General features: G+C 40.4%; 1 protein-coding gene across 3 annotated transcripts in view; it reads right to left on the reverse strand.

Annotated features, from left to right (window-relative positions):
• The window catches only part of CNNM2 (cyclin and CBS domain divalent metal cation transport mediator 2), a 147,138-nt gene that overhangs the window by 12,028 nt on the left and 115,267 nt on the right, over nucleotides 1-19,843 (reverse strand). Inside the window, exons 4-7 of one of the 3 annotated variants that reach the window (XM_033129964.1) lie at nucleotides 19,056-19,225; nucleotides 8,346-8,439; nucleotides 4,522-4,587; nucleotides 494-678 (exon numbers count right to left, since the gene is read on the reverse strand). In XM_033129964.1, coding sequence (XP_032985855.1) covers nucleotides 494-678; nucleotides 4,522-4,587; nucleotides 8,346-8,439; nucleotides 19,056-19,225 — 515 coding nt within the window. Of the gene's footprint in view, nucleotides 1-493; nucleotides 679-4,521; nucleotides 4,588-8,345; nucleotides 8,440-19,055; nucleotides 19,226-19,843 lie in introns of those variants that run through there. The other 2 variants (XM_033129965.1, XR_004425276.1) reach the window with 2 other exon arrangements.

Raw genomic sequence — 19,843 nt, forward strand, 5'->3', positions numbered from 1 at the left:
ACTCTGGTGAGCAAGTCAGTTATTACCGACACAAGCCATTTCTAAATTTTTCCTCAAAATTTCAGAGACTAGAAAATGGAGATAGGCTTCCATCAGCCGCAGCTGGCTTGTTCTCCAGAAGATGCCTTTATTTCAGACTAAGGAAAGAACCCTGTCTCTGGGCCAGAAAGTAAGTGGGGGTTCTTCCCACCCCTTCCCAGCCAGTCTTCTGATTATCCGACCTCAGCCCTTTCCGGGCCAACGAGTGTCACTAGAGTCCCAAGCTCATAAAGATTTGTTTTCAAAGGTTTATTCTGTTTCTCATGCTCTCCAGTGCTCGTTCCTGAAAAGGCCACATCAGATGTGGAAGCTCATTTGACAGAGCCAAGGAGATAAATGTCTTTCCCCACCTACGTCAGTAGCTGGAAGCAGGGCACCCCCAAATGACCAGGGGCAGCTGAGTGGATTGGACCTCAGACCGCCAGGCCCAGCCAAGCAGCTGTCCTGCTCTTACCTTAACAAACTGCAGGTCAGAAAGGGCGCGCACTGAGTAGTCAGGGATGTACACTTGCAGGAATGAGGAATTGAGCTGATTATTGCTGCTCCCCAGCGATGGTGTGATGGCGTCGATTCGGTCACTTCGACTGAGAGAGTCTGAGTGATTCAAGCCACATGGGCGAGGAGGTGACTTGTTTTCACCTGGAAAAGGATAAAAAACCAACCAGCTACCTTTTAAGTGAGGTAGATATAACCAATAAAGGCAGCTTTCTATTTTCCAAAGAATAAAAATGTAGTAATTTTTTTTAAAAAGTAGACAAGTTCAATCCACTTATCCCAGACTCCTCGGGCCTCTAGCTCACCGTACAGCCCTCCTACAGAGAACGCACTGACTCCCAGTCGGCGATGGGTTCCATTTAGTGCAGCAGCTCAGCCTCGTGCATGTGAACAAAGGTGTCCCTGATTCTCTGACAGCACGGACCCTATGGCCGTACCCCTGGGTGAGTATCACCTAAGCACAGAAGCTACGTGAGACAAAACGTGGGGCTATGGGAAGGCGGCACTTCATTATTTTGCCAGAAGCAAAAGCAAAGGACTCTTGATAACGGTCATAAATTAGTACTGCTTTAAAGGGATCAAAAGAGTTCTGTCTGCTCATACCCTACCTCCCAGCCAAAACTATTTCTTAGTCTCTGCCGCTAATAAAACTCCCCTCAGGCAGCCAGAGGATGTCTCCAGATTTCAAGAACACTAGGAGACACCAAGCTCTTAGAAGGTTTGATTAAGTTACTTCAGGTGCTGTGTGATTCTTCAATGACATCAACAGTGCTCTTTCCTTAACACAAAGTGAAAGGAAGTTCAGGTGAGTCTAAGTGATGTTGCTTTTAAAGGCAAGTTCACCGCAGCTTTCCTTCAAAATAAGTCCCACCCACTTGGCCAAGGCTTCTTCCATTTTTGTTTTTCCAATCAAATCTATTCCACAAATAGTAAGCGGGGGCCCACACTGGACAGTTCCTGAATTGCATCATGTCACAGGATTGGAGGGGACCAATTCTCCCACCTGATGGTTGACTCCTCTTTGCAATGTGTCCCTGACAGATGCTCCCACAGAGGAGTTGGCCTTCAGCGGGCCCCACCCTTCAACTATTGGAAAGTCTATCATCATACCCATCAAAATCGGCATTCCCCAACTTCAAATGAGACTCCCCTCCACTCTATGGAGCTCTACTCGGTAACTTTCATTCCTGCTACTTGAAATAGCCTTTCAAAGTTCAAAGACAGTTATGTTCTCCTTAAGTTTCTTCTTCTCCAAGCTAAATACTTCCAACCATTCTTCACCTACATGTTTTACCACCCCTCACCCTGTCCTGAGCACTAAGATTTCATTCAGTAAATGGCCCTCTGAAAATATGACAGCCGGAACAAAATATGGTTAAGTACTCAAGGAACATCAAATGACAAGTTTACCTTCTGCTAAAATTTTCATGTCACAACTTTCCCCACAATTTTCAAGTCATAAATCAATTTCCCACTGTTACGTCAAAATTAAACTCAAGAGTAGCAGTTCCTCTTGTTGCTTCCACTTATCTTTTAAGAGAACAAGGCAAATTAATAATTTATCAGATGTTTTTCTGTTTAGCAGAATGGAACTTTGATCGGATATCCCAACTTTGCTAAGCTTCAGATTCCTTACCTATAAAAGGCAGCTAATAATAGTACCCACCTCGTGAGGTCTGATGAGGATCAAAATGGGATCATGGAAAGGCGAGTGCTTGCTTAGCACAGCATCTGGCACCCAGTAAGTACCTGATAAATGAGCCTGGCTAACATTATTATGTTATTTCCTGGTAGCTTCCTCCCAGGCCTCTCCACCATGTACCCTGATCAAGCCTTTCCATATTTGGGATAACTTCAGCCAGGCTGACAGAGCCAACGGTTCTTTGAAACAAGGGTTCCTATTATTTCTCTGGACTTTCTCCCCAAACCACATCACCATTTCTACAGATACCTTCTAAATGGTGTTTACTTCTGTGTGTAACAATTTAGAGGCTGTAAAAATGAAACATTTAAAAGGCGCTCTGCTTATTGACCAGACACCGTGCATTGGCAGGAAGGTGTCTGAGGCCTGACGCAGTATTTATTCTGAGTCTCCCGTTAGTTTCTTCAGAGGAGGATTACATGGCAATTTCTCTGGTCCTCCAATGTACCTAGACTCACAGTCAGCTTCCTTTCAAACCAGTGCCTCTGTTTTGCAAGATGGGCCTCTCCTTTGCCAGAAACCCACCGCGTGGTGTCACAGCCAGTCTGGACAAGCAGACCCTGTTTTCCAGGACCCCTCCTGCAGCTGGGCAGGCCCCAGCATGACTGGCCTTTCATCACCATGCAGAGATGTGTGAATATTCACTCCAAGGAGTATAAAGACTTTTTAAGTGGCTGCTCCCCAGTTCAGGCCATGTTTTGTTGCCAAATTTATGTGCTAAAATTTAGGCAATAATTCTGAAAACAACTTTTGATTTTAATTCCTCTTATGCCCTCTCAGAATGGTTTTCTTTCTGCTTTTTGTCTTTGTGGCTTATTGTATTCACCTTACCTAGGAATCCTTTCTTTTTTGCTACTAAGCTGGAAAGATAAAATAAAGAAACATTCCTAGCATCCTCCCTTGGAACCACAAGGCACCTTCTAGAATAAGCTAAAAATCACTGGTTTAATTCAACCCCCATTTATTAGGTATATTATTGTAATGCCAGCATCCCGGAAGGCCTGGACCCGCAAAATAGATTTTTCTATTACTGGATCGGATGGAGTGGCAGAGCTAAGAAATCTCTTAAGTTTTATAGGAAACGTAAAATACAAATTACATATCCATGAGCTTCATCCAAAAGTCACTCTACTTCAGCCTCTGTGACATTTTAAATAGGTGGTAATGCCCAATAAAATGGGGAGAAAAAACACAAACATATATACATGTGCATAAAAATGTTTATGTGCATATATATATATATATATGTGCGCACATGTATACACATGTGTGTATGTACAGTCTGCCAGCTGGTTTAATTCAAATAGCCTTATAAATAATATCTTACCCGCAAACAGCACAACTCTTTTAAGAGCATAGATTTGAGGGAACATTAGTTTCTAAGACAAGAAATGTCTCCTTTACCAAATATTAGCATTTTAGAGTTTTTCTAAAACTAGATTATGAAATGCAAATTTCATCAGATTAAAAAATATAAGTTGCATGGAACAAAATAAATACAGAAAAGTTGTACTACCAAATAGGAAAGCCCAGCACTTTTAATTAAAGAAAGATTAAGTCTTTGCTTTTGTTTTCAGCAGCTGGACATAGTATTAGCCAGGCCGACCAAACTCTCCAGCAGGGCGATAACCAGCAGCGGCTTAGGAATGTGCCGGGTACAAATTTCCAAACAAAGAGGGAGACAGGAGAAGCGGGGCCACCTGCCTGCCGGAGGGCAGAAATACATGCACGCCGTTCACTGGATGCTGGAAAAAGGACCAAAGAGACAGGAAGGCTGTGGACCTTGGCAGGTGGGGGTACTTCCTCGTTTACCAAGAAAATTTCATAGTGCAGGCTTTTGGTGGTTCGGTGTTCTGTAGAAGCATCCTTAGGTTTTGAGGTCCTTGGGACCTCAGCAAAGGTCACACACCATGACTTTGCTGAGGTCAGAGAAAGAACCCAAAGCTGCTGCCTTTTGCTGCCCTGGAAATCCAAGGTCAGCAGTGTGGGTGGGACATGCAGGGAACACTGATGATTGATGTCAGAACCACCCTCCCCTTTCCTCGTTTCATCACTGTTCATGTTCCTAGATTCCTTTCCAGTCTCCTAAACCCTTTCTGCATCTGTTGTGGGCTTATCCTTTCCTGGATAGTTCACTTTTAAGTCATAGGAACATGGAGTTGTAGAACTCAGAAAAACTGAAAAAGGTCTTGACCAAATAAAGGGAGCAGACCTGGCCAGCCAGCATTTTGTGGGGTCAAGGGAGGCAATCAGAAGAATTAGGAAAAGGAAACATGCAGAATTACCTGGAGAGCCTGCTGCTAACAATTCTGTTCTGCTGACAACAAAGGTACGAGACAGGGACAAAGGAACTGAAAAATGGAGAAGAACAGGGTGAGACCATATCAAAAGGCAAGAAGGAGATCCTGCAATCAGGGGACAGGAGTGGATACCTGTTCTACCAAGTGATCTACCAGTATGAGCCGTCAATTCCAGAAATGCAAAAGCCTGTGTAGTATGATGTAAACAAAAAGGAACACACACTGCTTTCCAAGAAGAGGAATACAGGGAGGCTGAAGTCAAGAGAAATCCTATTCACATGCTACTTTAGGAACCTAGAAATCTCTTAAGCCATTAGTACCCAGTTGGGTTATAGCTCAAAACGCGCTCTTTTTAAGGACAAACCACAGCTAGCAACACAAAAGGGGAGCTCAATTAACCAACGGACCCAAGAGCATGACACAAGCCACCTGTGCCAGCACCCCACACTCATTCACCAATCAGCCTACAGCATCGCTATCTGTGGCAAGAAATTAGTTATTCAACTCATTTACATTCTTAGTCTGGTTGTCATTTGACCAGATGCTTTGAATTGCTCTGGAATACTATAAAATTTTAACTGATTAGAGGAAAGTCGATAAAGAATGTCATATGCAGATTTCCTGGACATGGCAAACCGAAGTCATCCTCATCCCTGTGTACTCAGACGGGGAGCTGCAGCTCCATCTGATTGAAAAGTCCAGTCAACAGTGCCCTACCAGGCAAGAATCACATTTTCTGGGCAGATTTTTTTTTTAAATTAAGGTGTAACTGTTATATAACTAGGCAGGTCTTGGTAACTGATTACTACAGGATTTTTCTAGGTACTCAATAATAAATAGAAATATTATGTTGAAATCACTGTACCAATTGCATCTCTCAATGAATATACAAAGTCCCAAATACTAATTGTAAAGTCAAGTAAAATACTGAGCTTTGTAATAAGATGCTATTAATAAAATTCCCTTCCTTCCTGGCATTTCTAAACCAGGTGAGGCAGCGCCACAAGCTAGTTCTATATGGCAGGCCTGCTCTTCAATTCCTTTTCTGAATGGGACTTACCCTTATATGAAGCCATAGTTCAGTATGGACTCAGCTAATATGCAAGCTTCAAGAACCAGTAATCAATAAAAATGTACAACTTACTCTTCCAGCTTTCTTTTCAAAGCCACTTTATAAATCTGATTCTGCTAACGCGGGACTAATTTGAAGTTGGTTGCCAAACAATCATTACAATCTCAACACCTAAGTGTTACACCAACATTTCCTCATGTGCTTTAAAGGTTACAAAGCACTCGCGTGAGTATCATTACATTCTATTCTAACAATCACACGAGGTGATCTTATTATATCCTTTTGACAATGAGGAAGCCAAAGGCCTTTCTCCAAGTCAAGCGACCCGTATATGATGGAACAGAGGCTGTAACCCAGGTCTTCTCGGCCTGGTTAGGAATCTCCCTATCTCCTCACAAGCAGTAAAAACAGAAGATGACCTTCAAGTTTACAGCAGACCCTGATACAGCAGACCCTAAGTGGGATTAGACAGGTCCACGTTCACAGTAGGTGTTAGCCAGTAGTTGACAATGGGGATACTGGCCCATGTCACTCAGAAACCTGCACTGGGCTAATGAAAAGATGCATCTGGGGCAGGGGAGGTTTGGAAATGTGAGACAATTCTTCATGTTTCACTGGCTTTCTAACTGTCACATCTTTGGGTTACGAGACACTGTGTGGTGCAGTAGACGAGGACAACATCACAAAAACAGACTTGTCTGGAGGTATCCTCTCCCCTTTTGAGACTGCTTTTCAGAAGTGACAGTGGTTTTTTAGGATGGGCTATTTTTAAGTTTGAGGTTTGTAAAAGTTGTTTCCTGGCACAGCATGTTGTTTGGTACTTTGGCCACAAGGTGGCAGTCCAGCACTTTCTACCTGTCTGCCTTGCTGCAGCCTGGGTGAGGTACCAAGCACACGCTGCCCAGCAAGCAATGCCAAGTCCCATCCCAGAGGTGAGCCAGGTATCTGTGTCCATGTTCCTATAGGACAGACGCCACCTGCTAGCCTCTTGTGCTCAGAGCACTTAGTCAATACCCCATGGCACACCTACCCCTAGTTGGCTGATTCATTGGGCCTGCTCTCTAGATAAGATGGGGCTATATCCTGTTTCCCTGAAAATAAGACCTAGCCCGACCATCAGCTCTAATGCATCTTTTGGAGCAAAAAGTAATATAAGACCGGTTCTTATATTATATTACATAACATAAGAGCCGGTCTTATAGTAAAATAAAGCGGGTCTTATATTAATTTTTGCTCCAAAAGACGCATTAGAGCTGATGGTCCGGCTAGGTCTTATTTTCAGGGAAACATGGGAGGTTGCCATAAATATATATGTTAACAACTTCATTCACCCTCAGGAAAATGCAAATTTAAAACCTCTAGAACTGTTAACATTTAAATGACAACACCACCAAAGGGTGCGGAACAACTGAAAGCCTCATCAGTACATGTACAGGTGTGAACTGCTACAGCCACTTTGCAAAACCATTCATGGGCAGTAACTACGAAAGCTGAAGACACTCATACCCAGGAACGCCCCAATTCCACTCCTGCAGAGACCCAACAGAAATGCACACACCTTCGCCAAAAGACAGGTACAAGAATGTTCACAGCCACATAAGCCACAGTAGCCCCAAACAGGAAACCACCCCAGTTTCCATCAGCAATGAAAAGAACAGATCTGTCACTGTACAGTCACACAATGGAACACTATATAGCAATGAGAACTAATAAAGTACGAGGCGTGATCAAAAAGTATGGTAAATACAGCTGCTGAGTGCCATCCAATAGAAAGACAGGGTCTTCAATATGGGAAGTGGCGCGTGGAACCTTAGTAACACTGTGTGACAAGTTTTCAACTTGTTCAGTGCAGTCAGTCAGGTGTGAGCTATGGTTGAGAGATAATGTGGTTTAAAGTGTGGCACAAATCATAGATCATGAACAATGCATGAAATTTTGTTTCACACTGCAAAAAAGTAATAAAGAAACACAGGAAATGTTAAAATTAGTTTATGGTGATGCCGCAGTGACCATGATTTGGCACCGGGCAACTTCTGGCTCTTCCCCAAAGTCAAAACGACCATGAAAGGAAAACGTTTTGAATTGATTCAGGATATGGAGGCAGCCACGACAGCACAACCAAAGACACTCACGAAAGAGGACGTCCAAAACTGCTTCAGAAAGTGGCAAGAATGATGGGATAAGTGTGTGCAAAGCGAGGGGGAGTATTTTGAGTGGGATTAATGGCAATGTGTCTTTTACTGTAATAAATTTTTAAAATTTAAACACTCACCATAATTTTTGATCACACCCTGTCATAGAAGCACATATGACAATACAGATGGATGCGACAAAGACAACCAGGGGTGCAAGAAGCCAGACTCAATATAATACGTCCTGTATAATTCCATTTACATAAAATTCAAAAACAGGGCAAAACTAGTCTATGCTCAGAAGTGAAGGCAGTGGTCACTTCTGGGGGATACCGACTAAATAGGAGTGTGGTGGCAGGGTTCCTGTGGGGTTACAGATGTTCCCTCTGATCTCGGTGCTGGTTTACACAGGCGTATTCAGTTTGTGAAAATTCACATAAGGTGCATACTTATGCTTTGTGCAGTTTCTTTGTATACACGATATACTTCAATAAAAAGTTCAAGAAGTAAATAAATAGGGTTAGCAGGGAGGGACAGAAAGAGGACAGAAGAAGGGAACTATTTCCTAAAACACAGCCCTGCTTTAAGAGGTGAAAGAGACTCACCTGGAGAGGCTGTAAGGGCCATTACACCATAGTACGAAAAAGCACTGGCTTCAAACTTCATACCTTCTTTCCCAGCTTCTACTTCCACTTTCCCCTGTAAAAAGAACAGGGGAGCATTTTCAGTCCAATTACATCAATCTATGCAAACTCTAGGCAAGATCTGGTTCTTCCTCAGATTTTTGTCTAAATTCCTTTCCCAGCAATCCCAAGGAAGTCAAGCCTCAGATAATCTTTCCCTCTTAGAGGTGAAGGTTAATTCATCTTAAACATGAAAACTGGATCTGGCTGGAGATGCAGACAAGACAGAAAAGTGTGATGTTTAATTTCTGTGAGCCCACTTAAGATTCTCCCAGCGTCCTTCGTTTGTGCTTTCTTCAGCAGCCCTCGCAGTAATAAAAAGATGATGCTCTTGCTCCATCAGTGAGACAAACAGTGAGAGGATGCTCAGATCACCCAAGCTGATCTGCAGGAGCCCGAGTTGGACCAGAGTCAGGGTCAAGGGTCAGCATGGTTTGCAGCCAAGGAACAGAGAGGACTAAACTGGCTCCCAGGGACTGGCTCTTGTCTCACAAGCACGGTCCCCTGACCAACTGAGCAGACATCTCGCAGGCCAATCCCTTGTCATCTAGACTCCCCAGAGGCACTGCGACACCATGGTACTTTCTCCTCAATGTCTTGGAAAAGCACCTTAAAAGAAAGTCTCATATCAGGACAAAACCTCTCCTAGGGTTTTCCCTTTTCTTTCTCTAACTTCTTTACAACTTTTCCTTCACTCTTCTCATCCCTCTAGCCTTAGAGTCCACCATAATCCCTTCATGGGAGACACTCAATATGCATTTCTGGGCTACTGAAATACCCTAATATGTGAGCTGCACATCTAGATTTCCAAGCCAAGGGTCAGAAGGGCTATTGTTCATATTACCTCTAATTGCCTCTCCAGTGAGAAGGGACCTTCATGGTGCACCTTTTACAATAGGCAAACAAAAATTAAGCTACCACTTATTGAAAAGGAACTGGGCTAACAATTCATGGTCCTTTTATTAATTCATTTAGTGCTCACAACTCTATGAAGCAGACACAATTATCCCCTTCTTATAAATCAGTAGTGTGTGTGTGGGGGGGGGGGCTCAGAAAGATTACATAACTGAAGAATAAGCTCTTAACCAATATGCTACGCACTACACCACCCACTACAGCAAACTCTATTATTTCAATCACGCCCTAATAGTCTATACTAAATTCCCAATTATGGAAGATCTTTCTCAAATCACTTCTTGGGAAAATTCTGTTGTCTCTCTTTTCCTTCACTCAGCAGAACTATTAGTTTACCAATCCCAAACCAATTCTCTTGCTATAGGAAAGGAACTGAAAAGTTCACCCATAACATAAAATTAACCTGCAAATATGTGCTGAAAACCCAGACCATGCGGGGTCCTTGAGCAGATGCTGTGAGAAGCCAGTCCTTGCCCTGGAAGAGCTTACAGTCCAGTAGGTAGGGGACGGCACGTGAAAATCAATGATACAAAGCAGTGAAGCTCTACATGAGGAAAAAGAATAAGAATATAAGGAATTTAGAGGGAAAATGTCTTCTTGTTCCTGTATAAGACAAATTATACAGGAAGGAAGAATCTAAGGAGGAGTAGGATTTGATTGAGCCAAGAGAAGAGAATAGTGCAAAGGAAGGTCCAAGGTGGGTTTGCACAGGAAAGATGGGTGAGGGTTTGGAAAGCTGTTTGGTGAGCAAATTCGACCACCGAGTGCCTTGAATGATGGCTAATGAGATCAGGTGCTTGAGCAGAGGAATACAGTTTCAGGAAGAAAGTCTAGACTTACACGGGAGTGGTAACCACAGGATTGGAAAAAGATCCTACAGATAAGGAATCAACATTATACGGCGAAACCGTCAGGGATAAGGATGAGTAAGGGAGAGAAGGGACTTCAATAATCACAATAGAAGTCTGTGCTCTGAGAGACGTGAAAAACGGGGACACCTTGAGTGGAGATGGAAAAGCTGGGAAGGGGTTGCATCAGCGGTGGGGGCCAGAAGAGAGGACAGATCCCCTTTAAGAACAAAGCCTACTGAAGAGTCCATCCAAAAGGCTTAAATGAAGAATGAAGGTCAGGAGGTAGGTCAGAACTGGAGATGGAGATCTGAGAGTAGATAAGAGAAAGTAAGTGGAAAAAGAAGGACCAATCTGCATGCAGCTGATGAGCAAGAGTAGCAGGAGAAACAGAAACCAATATGAGACCAAAGGAAAAAACAGACAAAAGTAGAGCCAGACAACCATGTCACCATAGAAACTAGGAGAAGGGAGACCCTCACAAATAAAGGGACGGTCAGTCATCGAGGGGTCACTCACTGGTGGCCTTCAGGAGCATTTTCCTGAAGAAATCAGACAGGGGAGGGGAAGGCGGAGCAGGCAGGAGATAGCACAGGCAGCAGGTCTGTAAGGAGAGAAACAGCAGGGAGGCAGGCAGCCTTGGGGTCAGATGCAGGCTGTTTAGGGTTAGGGAATCCAGCGCGCACATGAAAGCAGCAAGGGAAGAAGTGTGGAGGGAGAAGAGGTGATGGTAACTAAGGGAGCAAAAGCCAAAGGCTGGCAGGAAAGAGTGGGATGCACCTGGCAGAGTGACTGACTGGTGGAGGCAGGGTCCCTTAAGAGAGGAGGGGAAGCAGAGCCCGGGTGGGGACACAATCCTCAGATGGTGAGCAGCAAGAATGGAAGTGCCCGATGGCGTAAATCTTCTCAGTCATGCATCCATTTCTTCATGGACTAATCCTTGATTTTGTATCAGTTAGTAGGTATGTATAATGCCATTTGAAAATGTCTGTCTGTAGTTGTAAGCTCAAAAGTGGCTCCAGGATCATCTTACGATCTGAATTTCTATGCAGAAAAGCAGGAGGAAGACCCAGTGCAAGAGAGCCTCCTGATGACTTCCATCTTTATGGTGCTCCAGTTGACCTGGATCATTGGTTTTATAAGTTAGGGGGCCTACTTGTTCTGTGCCCCAGAAAATTCTTTGGTGACCAACTATCAGGGCAATAGTTACTCCCCTCAGAACACTGAATACCACTACCTGGTCTACCTCTTGGGAAGGACTCAAGATTCCCATGCTCGGAACCTCCGCCTAGTACATTCAAAGCAGAGATTCCCTTGCTGTGCACTGAAAACACCTGGGGATTAAAAATCAAAACAAAACACAAAACTGATGTCTGGCTCCTTTCCCCAGACACTCTGGTTTAATTAGTATGGGGCGTGACCTGGGCAGTAGGAGTTTAATAAAGCTCTCTGGGTTGATTCCAGCAGGCAGCAGACTTTAGGAGTCCTTACTTTAAGGCTCTATTTGTGAACAAGGGACCAGCTCTAGAACCTCTGGGTACCTTGGCTTTTCAAGAAATGTCCCCAAAGTCCCAGGGACTCTGAGTCTCCTAATTAAATAAGGACAGCTGAACAAAGATTCAGAGTTCTAGACCACAGCCATTTCAGCTGATCCCTCCTCTGTACAGGACAGGTCCCCAGGCAGGCAGGGAGATCCGCTACCTTCCTTCTGGAGTCTACCTCGCCAAGAGCCATCAGGCTGCAAGGTCGACATAGCAGGTCATTCTAAGAACCAGTAAAATGCACCTCCACCCTCAATACTGAAAACAGAGAGAGGGCTGCCAGATTTTTAGTTCATAAAATAAAGATACTTTAAAAAGCACAGCTATCTACTGTTACCATCACTTCAAAACAGATCAGACATTTTAACTCCAAAATATGTACTTTCAGGATAACAGACAGGTCTTAAAACTGAATACATATAACTTTATGAAGAACTCACTACAACTGTCTTTATGTTTCTCATTTTGCCTCAAATGAGTGAAAAGTTTGTCAAGTATCAGCATTTAGGAACCACTGCAATAGGTTAATTTTACTTCATTTATAAAATTGCAGGAGATTAAACGATTTCTGTGGTTCTTTCAGTTCTAACATTATATGATTCTACAATTCAAAACTGCCCAGCTTTATATCCCTCTCTATAGGAGTGAAACTTTCCTGGCAGGCAATTCTTAGAAACACCTGGTAAACACACCTCTTATTCATTTGTGTGTGTCAATGGCTTCAAAAGTAACCATTTTCAAATAAACCTACCAGTATACAAATTAGGGCCACTCAAAAATCAATCAGGTGTCTTCTTAGATAATGACTTTTTCCATATAAGGAAGGCACTACATATCAATTTTACTTCTGAAACATCCACAAGTTTACTCTACTCTAGCATATCACCAAAAAAATCAGGACAGGACAGACTCCCAGAGGGAGCTGGGGTGTCATGTTGGTAAACTGACAAAGAAGGAAGGCCTGGACAGTCCCAAGCAAAGCCAGCTTTTGAGCAAAGTTACCATCACAGAATCCTACCTTTCTTTGGAGTAAGGTATTAGATAATTCTTCTCAAAGTTTCTAAGCTGTACCTGGCCTCAGGGTGGAAGCCTAAGCCCGCCTAGTTGGCACAAACCAGATTAAGTACAATCAGCAGAGGTCACGGATTCAAGGAGACTGAAGATCTCCTGGATTCCATCCGCTGAGCATCTCTTTGGTCTCCTGCTTGCTCTCGAGTTCTTTTTGTTTTGTTTTTTAATCACCACCACAAAGTATTCAGTGGGGCCTGACACCTAAAAGGACGTAATTAGATGCCAGAGACACAAATGGCAGGTTGTGTTCACCAGCCATTTGTGTCTCTGGCATTTAATTACCTCCCAGCAGTCCCAGTAAGAAGGGAAGTGTAACCCACAGATGTCTGTGCACGGCCTTGAAAGGGTGACTCTGGCACTCAAACATTCTTTCAGTATTTTTTCAGTCTGGAGTCTGCAGATGTAGTCCTGAGACTTTGACAGTTTTCTTCATAGATCTTTAAAAAAAAAAAATCTTCGATGGTCAAAAATTAATTTACACATATTTTGAGCCCTCTGGTTGACCGTTTTCTAACCAAGTGCTGCCACCAGATGTCAGTGCCAGTATTTATTTGCCTTAGCGTTCACAATCACATTGCCGAGAAGCTGCTACTTGAATCACTAACTAAGCCTTGCTCTTCAATCAACTTGTTAGAAATGCAGCATCTCAAACTCCACCCCAGACCTATGGAATCATAGTTTGCATTTCAACAAGATCCCCGAGTGATTCCTACACACATTATAGTGTGAGAAGCGCTGAGCTGAAGAGGCGGGAACACAGGGCTAAACATATAAATAATTCAGTCACACCCAGTGGAAGCCAAATAATAGCACCGCATACCATACAAACATTCAAAGTCGCTCTAACTGAGCAAGGGCTGGAGGGTCAGGCATCACTGGGCCTGTGGAGACCCAGCTGAGCTGAATGCAAAAGAGCCTGCACTAGAGCTCCTGCCACAGTACTGGGGCCAGTGGCACTTTCCTATCAGCCAAACAGTGTCATTTACAGTTAGGACATAGTATTAATAGCAAATTTGTTTTGGTTTGTAGTTGTACATAAGAGTTCTAAGCAAAAGGAGCTTATGCCTAGTTTTATATTTACACATATTTAAGCAAATTTTTTTTAAAAAGAAACTAGGTCAACACTGTGTGTCTAAGCGATATTTTTTCTTTAAAATGGGTGTGTTATTTGTACTTGACTCAAGATTAAGGCACACATAGACCCTGCAAAAGTCAAAAAACTATGAGAAGTTTTGGTACTGAAGGCTTAAATTCCTCTCCCAATAGCAAGTGAAATGGTATCCAGCATCGTCAAGGGCTGTGTTAAGGTCTAAGATGCTACTTGCCATCTCCACAAAAGAACAGATTTCACTCTATAGGGAAAAAAATCCCTTTTGAATCCATGTCAGAAATCCTAAAAAAGACAGTTTGGATGGGACAATTGAATAACAACTAAAATTCTGAGGCATGAAATCAACAAGAAAAATTAACACCAGAAAAAAATGTGCTCTTTTTCTATCAATCACATAATTGGCAAAGAAAATAAGCTATTCCTTTTGTTTTCCTGTTATTCTTTGCATTTACTGAAGTCGTAATCTGTGGAAGAGCAATCATATTATTAGCGTTCCATAATATGATTTTTTTCCATATAAGGAAAAAGGTGATTCCTTTGATTCTAGCTGCTTTTGGTGGAGAGGAGAGAATTTATTTTGTTTTTTTCCTCTTTCATTACACTAATTATACCAATAGAATATTAATTTTGTTACTCTCTTCAACAAACCAAATCTTGATATTTTTATGGACAGTTCACGCACCAAAGGACCAACAAATCCTTCATTATAAAACACCCACTGTGTATATTATACAGCAATCTATTCCTTTTTTACTATTTTTGTTAGAAAAATGGTTTATAATAGTTACATTTACTATGCACACACTATCTTTTTTACTTGATGTATTTTTGTATATGCTTTCTGCTTCTTTCATTACTATATAGTTTTCTATATAATTACTATAATTCTCTCGTAGTATATCAATTTGATTAGCTTAAGACAAATGGATTATTTCTATTATTTTATTTGCTATAAATATATTTGCATAGATAACTTTATCAAACAATGATTTCTTTAGATGCATATGTATGAGGATCTGTATGTATTCCCAAAAGAAGGTTGCCAGTTTAAGGCTATGATCAGTTTTACAGAACTTTTTCTTTTCTGTTCCCTGTTCATTGTAGATTTTTACAAAGATTTTGTTTTCTAAAATCAAGAATCGGTGCTTAATCTTGTCAGTTGTTTGTCTGGTATGTATTGATATGAGCATAAGGATGTTTTTCTTTATTGCTTTCCTAATTAATGTGCCATATCTGTGTTTTGTTGTCCTTATATTAAAGTAACCCTGCATTCCTAAAATAAACCTAATTTAGTCAGTCAGTGAATAACTCTCTCTGGGTATGTTCCCTAACTGCTCCATTTTTATTTAGGAATTCTCCATCAGTGTTGACAAGTGAGATCAGCACATATTACCAGACTTTGGATTAAGCCATATTAGTCTTAAAGAATATAGTTGACTATTAAAGCATCTTGTTCTGTTTGTATAAGATAGAAATTGAGTTCTTTCAAGTTTCAATTTTTTTTTCAAGTGATTCCTTTGATTCTAGCCGCTTTTGGTGGAGAGGAGAGAATTTCTTATTTTGTTTTTTTCCCTTTTATTACACTAATTATACCAATAGAATATTAATTTTGTTACTCTTTTCAAAGAACCAAATCTTGATATTTTTATGGGTTGTAAATCTTTTTCATTTAAAAATTTATTTTCATGGCAATCTTTATTTAATTTGTTCTTTTTGGTTTGTTGCTTTGTTCTTTTTCTAGATAATTATAGATATCTACTTTTTTTTCACAGCTTAAAAAACTTTTTATTTTATTTATATTTTTTAAAGATTTAGATATCTACTTTTTAAAGATTTAAGTGCTTAGAGGAAAATAATTTCTTAAAACTGACATACTACACATATGGTGTTTACATTATTTAATCATTTTGTATGACATCCTATATATTGTGACATTCTATATATTTTCTCCCTAATTCGGTTGCTATTTAGGACTTTTAATTTGCCACTAATGCTATTTTTAATGACTATGTATTTATTTAAATAGGTAGTACACACACGGGAAGAAGTTCAAATTCAAAGGGAGAAATAAGTTTTCCTTCCACCCTATTCCTAGTGCTCCAGTCTCTTCCTCAGAGGCAATCACTGGTACCAGTTCTTGAATAACCTTCCAGAGATAATTCGTGTGTGTGCGTGTTTGTGTAAAAGGAAAAATGCAGCTTTTTCTTTTACACAAATGAAACCATGTTTACATGTTATAAAACCTTCGTAAGAGAATTAATCACAATTTTGAAATGGCTTAGTATTTGTCAATTATGCATTTTTATGTCTAATTTTATTTCATTATGATCTATGCAGGTAGCTATATGAAATTTCTATCTTCCTGAATTTACTAGAACTTACATGTGACATAGTAAATAATAAATTTTTATGCAAGAGTCACATAAAACTTTTAATAAGTGTATTTCTTTCAGTTCTGGCTTTATACTTAATATTCTCCAATATTCTGTTCATTTTATTTTATTAGTTATGCAATTCAAAACTCAGCATATTTACCTGGTATGCTTGCTCTTTTATGATGGTAGAAAAAATTTCCACCAAAATTATGTTCCTATCCATTTCTACTTTATATATATATCAAGACAGGGCATTTTATATATATATTTTATATTTTTTATATATAAAATATATATATATATTTTAAGTTATGTAAGGCATGCAGAGCCAATCAAGTTTTCTTTCACTATTTACTGTGCTTGTATCAATGCCCTAATGGATCCCCAATATATTTTAGTTTAAAAAATCTACTTTTTCAGATAGAACTTGAAGTTGCAGCCTTTTAATACATATGACCTACCGTGTATCCCAAGAAATAAGGCCAGGTCTTATACTAATTTTTGCTCCAAAGGACGCAGTAGGGCTTATGCTCAGGGATGTCATCCTGAAAAATCATGCTAGGACTTATTTTCCGGTTAGGTCTTATTTTCAGGGAAACACAGTGAGAAATATGTGCCTGGTAGCTTATATTCTTTTAATTAAGCTTACTTACATCATTTGCTTTGACTAAATTAGACTTTATTTTATCTGGGGTTTAAACTCAAAGCGATGTTATAATTATATTCCTTCAATTACTAGAGTTTTTTTCTAGCATCTGCAGAAGAGGATGGACCATTAGCACTGGGCCAGGAGGGAAGGCAGGTACTACTGCCATCTTCTGATTTAATGCCCTTGAAATGCAGAGGAACACACTCTATAACCCATATATATTTACATTTATAACTAATATTTTAGGCCGGAATATACTTTGTAAATGATGATAGCTATGCTAAATTGACAGGTATTATAATATTTCATTTTGTTATACTCTGGGTAACTCAGGTAATTGGCTGGCCTGCAAGAACATGATTTTCATCAAATTCTATAGTTTCAACACCTCCATTAAGTCCTTTTAATTCAGCACTTACACGATTTGTAAAACCCCCATGGCCTCATCAGTTCAACAGTTCAGAAACGTGTCACATTTATATAAATACACACATGACACAGGACTTCCAATACAGGTACATATACATAAATGCCTTATCAAAAATATCTTTATATGAAAGATTTACTTGTAAATGGACAGGGATTATGAAGTACTGCTTCCATAAAATCTATTTTTAGATCCATAAGCCAGGAAATGGCTTTCTTATACATCAACAGAACCATACTGAAACACAACTTCATAAATACTAACTATATAAAAATCAACAATTGAAAGCCACATAGTTTCTAACATTACTACTGAAATTCATAATGTCAATCCTCTAAGTTGTCCTAAAGAACCACATTTAATGTAATTCAAAGTTTCTCTAGCTTTAATGAGAAACATGAATATTTTATTCCCTCCCTACAGTATATAAATTCCCAACAGCCCTCAGAGTTTTAAGCTTGTCTATCTCCCATACAAGAAAAACATAATTTGGGGTTGAATGAGGCTAAGGTTAGTAGACTAATCAGGGTATTGAATTAGAAAACCTGCCAAGAGAAGTTTCCAAAAAACACTACAGGAAAGTGGCATGCAATCAGTTAACCAACCCATGGATTTTTCTACAGCTCCTCCATTCTGCTTCCAGATGCCACAATATTGTCCAAACATGGGGCATGACCACAACCATGAACGCAATACTTTCCAGAGTTCCTGATACTTAGGTATCTGACAGGAGTCACTGTCAAGTAAAAAGAACCTTCTTAATTAATTTAGGTAATTGGGACCCTGCTGGACCCATGTAAATTTTAGGGCCTATGAAGTGCTAATTACACTCTTATAATACTAACTGCAATTTGTATCTGGGAAGTAATCAAGAAATACGAGAATGCATAAGGGGCTAACATTGAAATAAACTCAGATTTCCTATAAAGTAAATTCTTCAATAAAGAGGTACAAGAAATCAATAAAACTAGCACTTTATTCATTATAATGTCCATCCTGGTCTCCAAGCCAAGGACAGAGCTCCACTTAGTGAAACTGTGATATTACAAGGCCTCCTGTAAGTCAAGCACCAAACCCCCCAAGGAGAGTTCAGATTGGATAGACCTTCCCACCTTATATAGTGGATTATGTTACAGTGAGAAGGAATCAAGTGACCATTGCCATGACGGGCTGTGATTATCACATTAGTTCCTCTTTAAAACAGTCTGGTTAGTAACCAGTAATAACAATAATAAATGGACTATTTTGATAGTGTTAAGGGAAGAGCAAGTAAGATATCTCTAGGAAGGTATATAAGACCAAATCCTAATGGGAGGGGGGGGATAAAGATAATAAAGAGGACCTAAGGAACTCAAGACACTGAAATTTCAAACACCCAGCCAAGATTCAGACATGTACAGGTAATTCCCCCAAAGTCTTCAAAAACTAACAATTGAATTCACCATTTTTTATTTGACTCAGGGCCTCAGCAATCACGAAGTGCCTTTCAGTATGGGAAATTTAACTAATGACATTGCTTTATATTGGAATTATTTTACAGATACGAAAAGAGGGAGATGAAATTCTCCTATGTATAAGGCTACCCCAGAAGTATGTCCATAAACCCTGACACCCATTCACCTACACCAAATCTCCTCAGAACTAGAAGGATGGGTACTCAGTGAGATCAAATAACTATTGAATAATTCTTCTGACCTGCAAAATGAGAACGAAGTAGTCTACAGGTTTGTTTCGCTGGTAGAGGTAGTATTCTGGGGCTTTCTTGTTCTTCTCATCATACTTCAGTTCCTGGATGACATTGGGGTGCTTTAGCAGCCTTAGAAGGATCTTCTCTGACATCTGGGATGGGCTAAATGCTTCTACTTCTATAGATATAAACACAACTTGATATTACACTTCAAATGGATGGCAAAAAATTATACTAGTGATTAAGGTGTTTAGATTATAAGAATACTTGGAATCAAAGTGATACAGAATGGATTAACGAGACTTCCATGTGGTGATCCACTGGGGGCAGATTACCTGGGAGAAATCAAAAAGGCTGAAAATTCATATTTGTTTCTTTAAAATTTTTCCTTTCAACCTGTCGTTAGTTTCAGTTCTCATAAAAATACCCTGGTTTTCTGACTGATATAAATGAAAATCACCCAGAAGCAGGCTCCTTGACTGCCAGGATGCCCTTCACCAGCCACAGGAGTCTGACTGTCCAACAACAGCCAAGGGAAGAAGCAAAGGTCAGGAAGCATCTAGGCGTGAATTAGTACAGGTGCACGAGACGGTGCCCCACATCTCCTTCTCCCATTCAACTGCCCTGAGAGAGTCTGGGAACGAGGCACACGGAGAGATTCAGAATAAAATCAAGGCACGTGCACACATCAACATGCACTCCAACTTGCTAATTTAAAAAAAAAAAAAAGGTATGTTGATCTATATTTACAAAGACATCAATTTTATTTAAAATAAAAAGCAAAATTACTGATTTA

This window comes from Rhinolophus ferrumequinum, chromosome 16 (genome assembly GCF_004115265.2).
Source record: "Rhinolophus ferrumequinum isolate MPI-CBG mRhiFer1 chromosome 16, mRhiFer1_v1.p, whole genome shotgun sequence".
NCBI classification, from domain to species: domain Eukaryota; kingdom Metazoa; phylum Chordata; class Mammalia; order Chiroptera; family Rhinolophidae; genus Rhinolophus; species Rhinolophus ferrumequinum.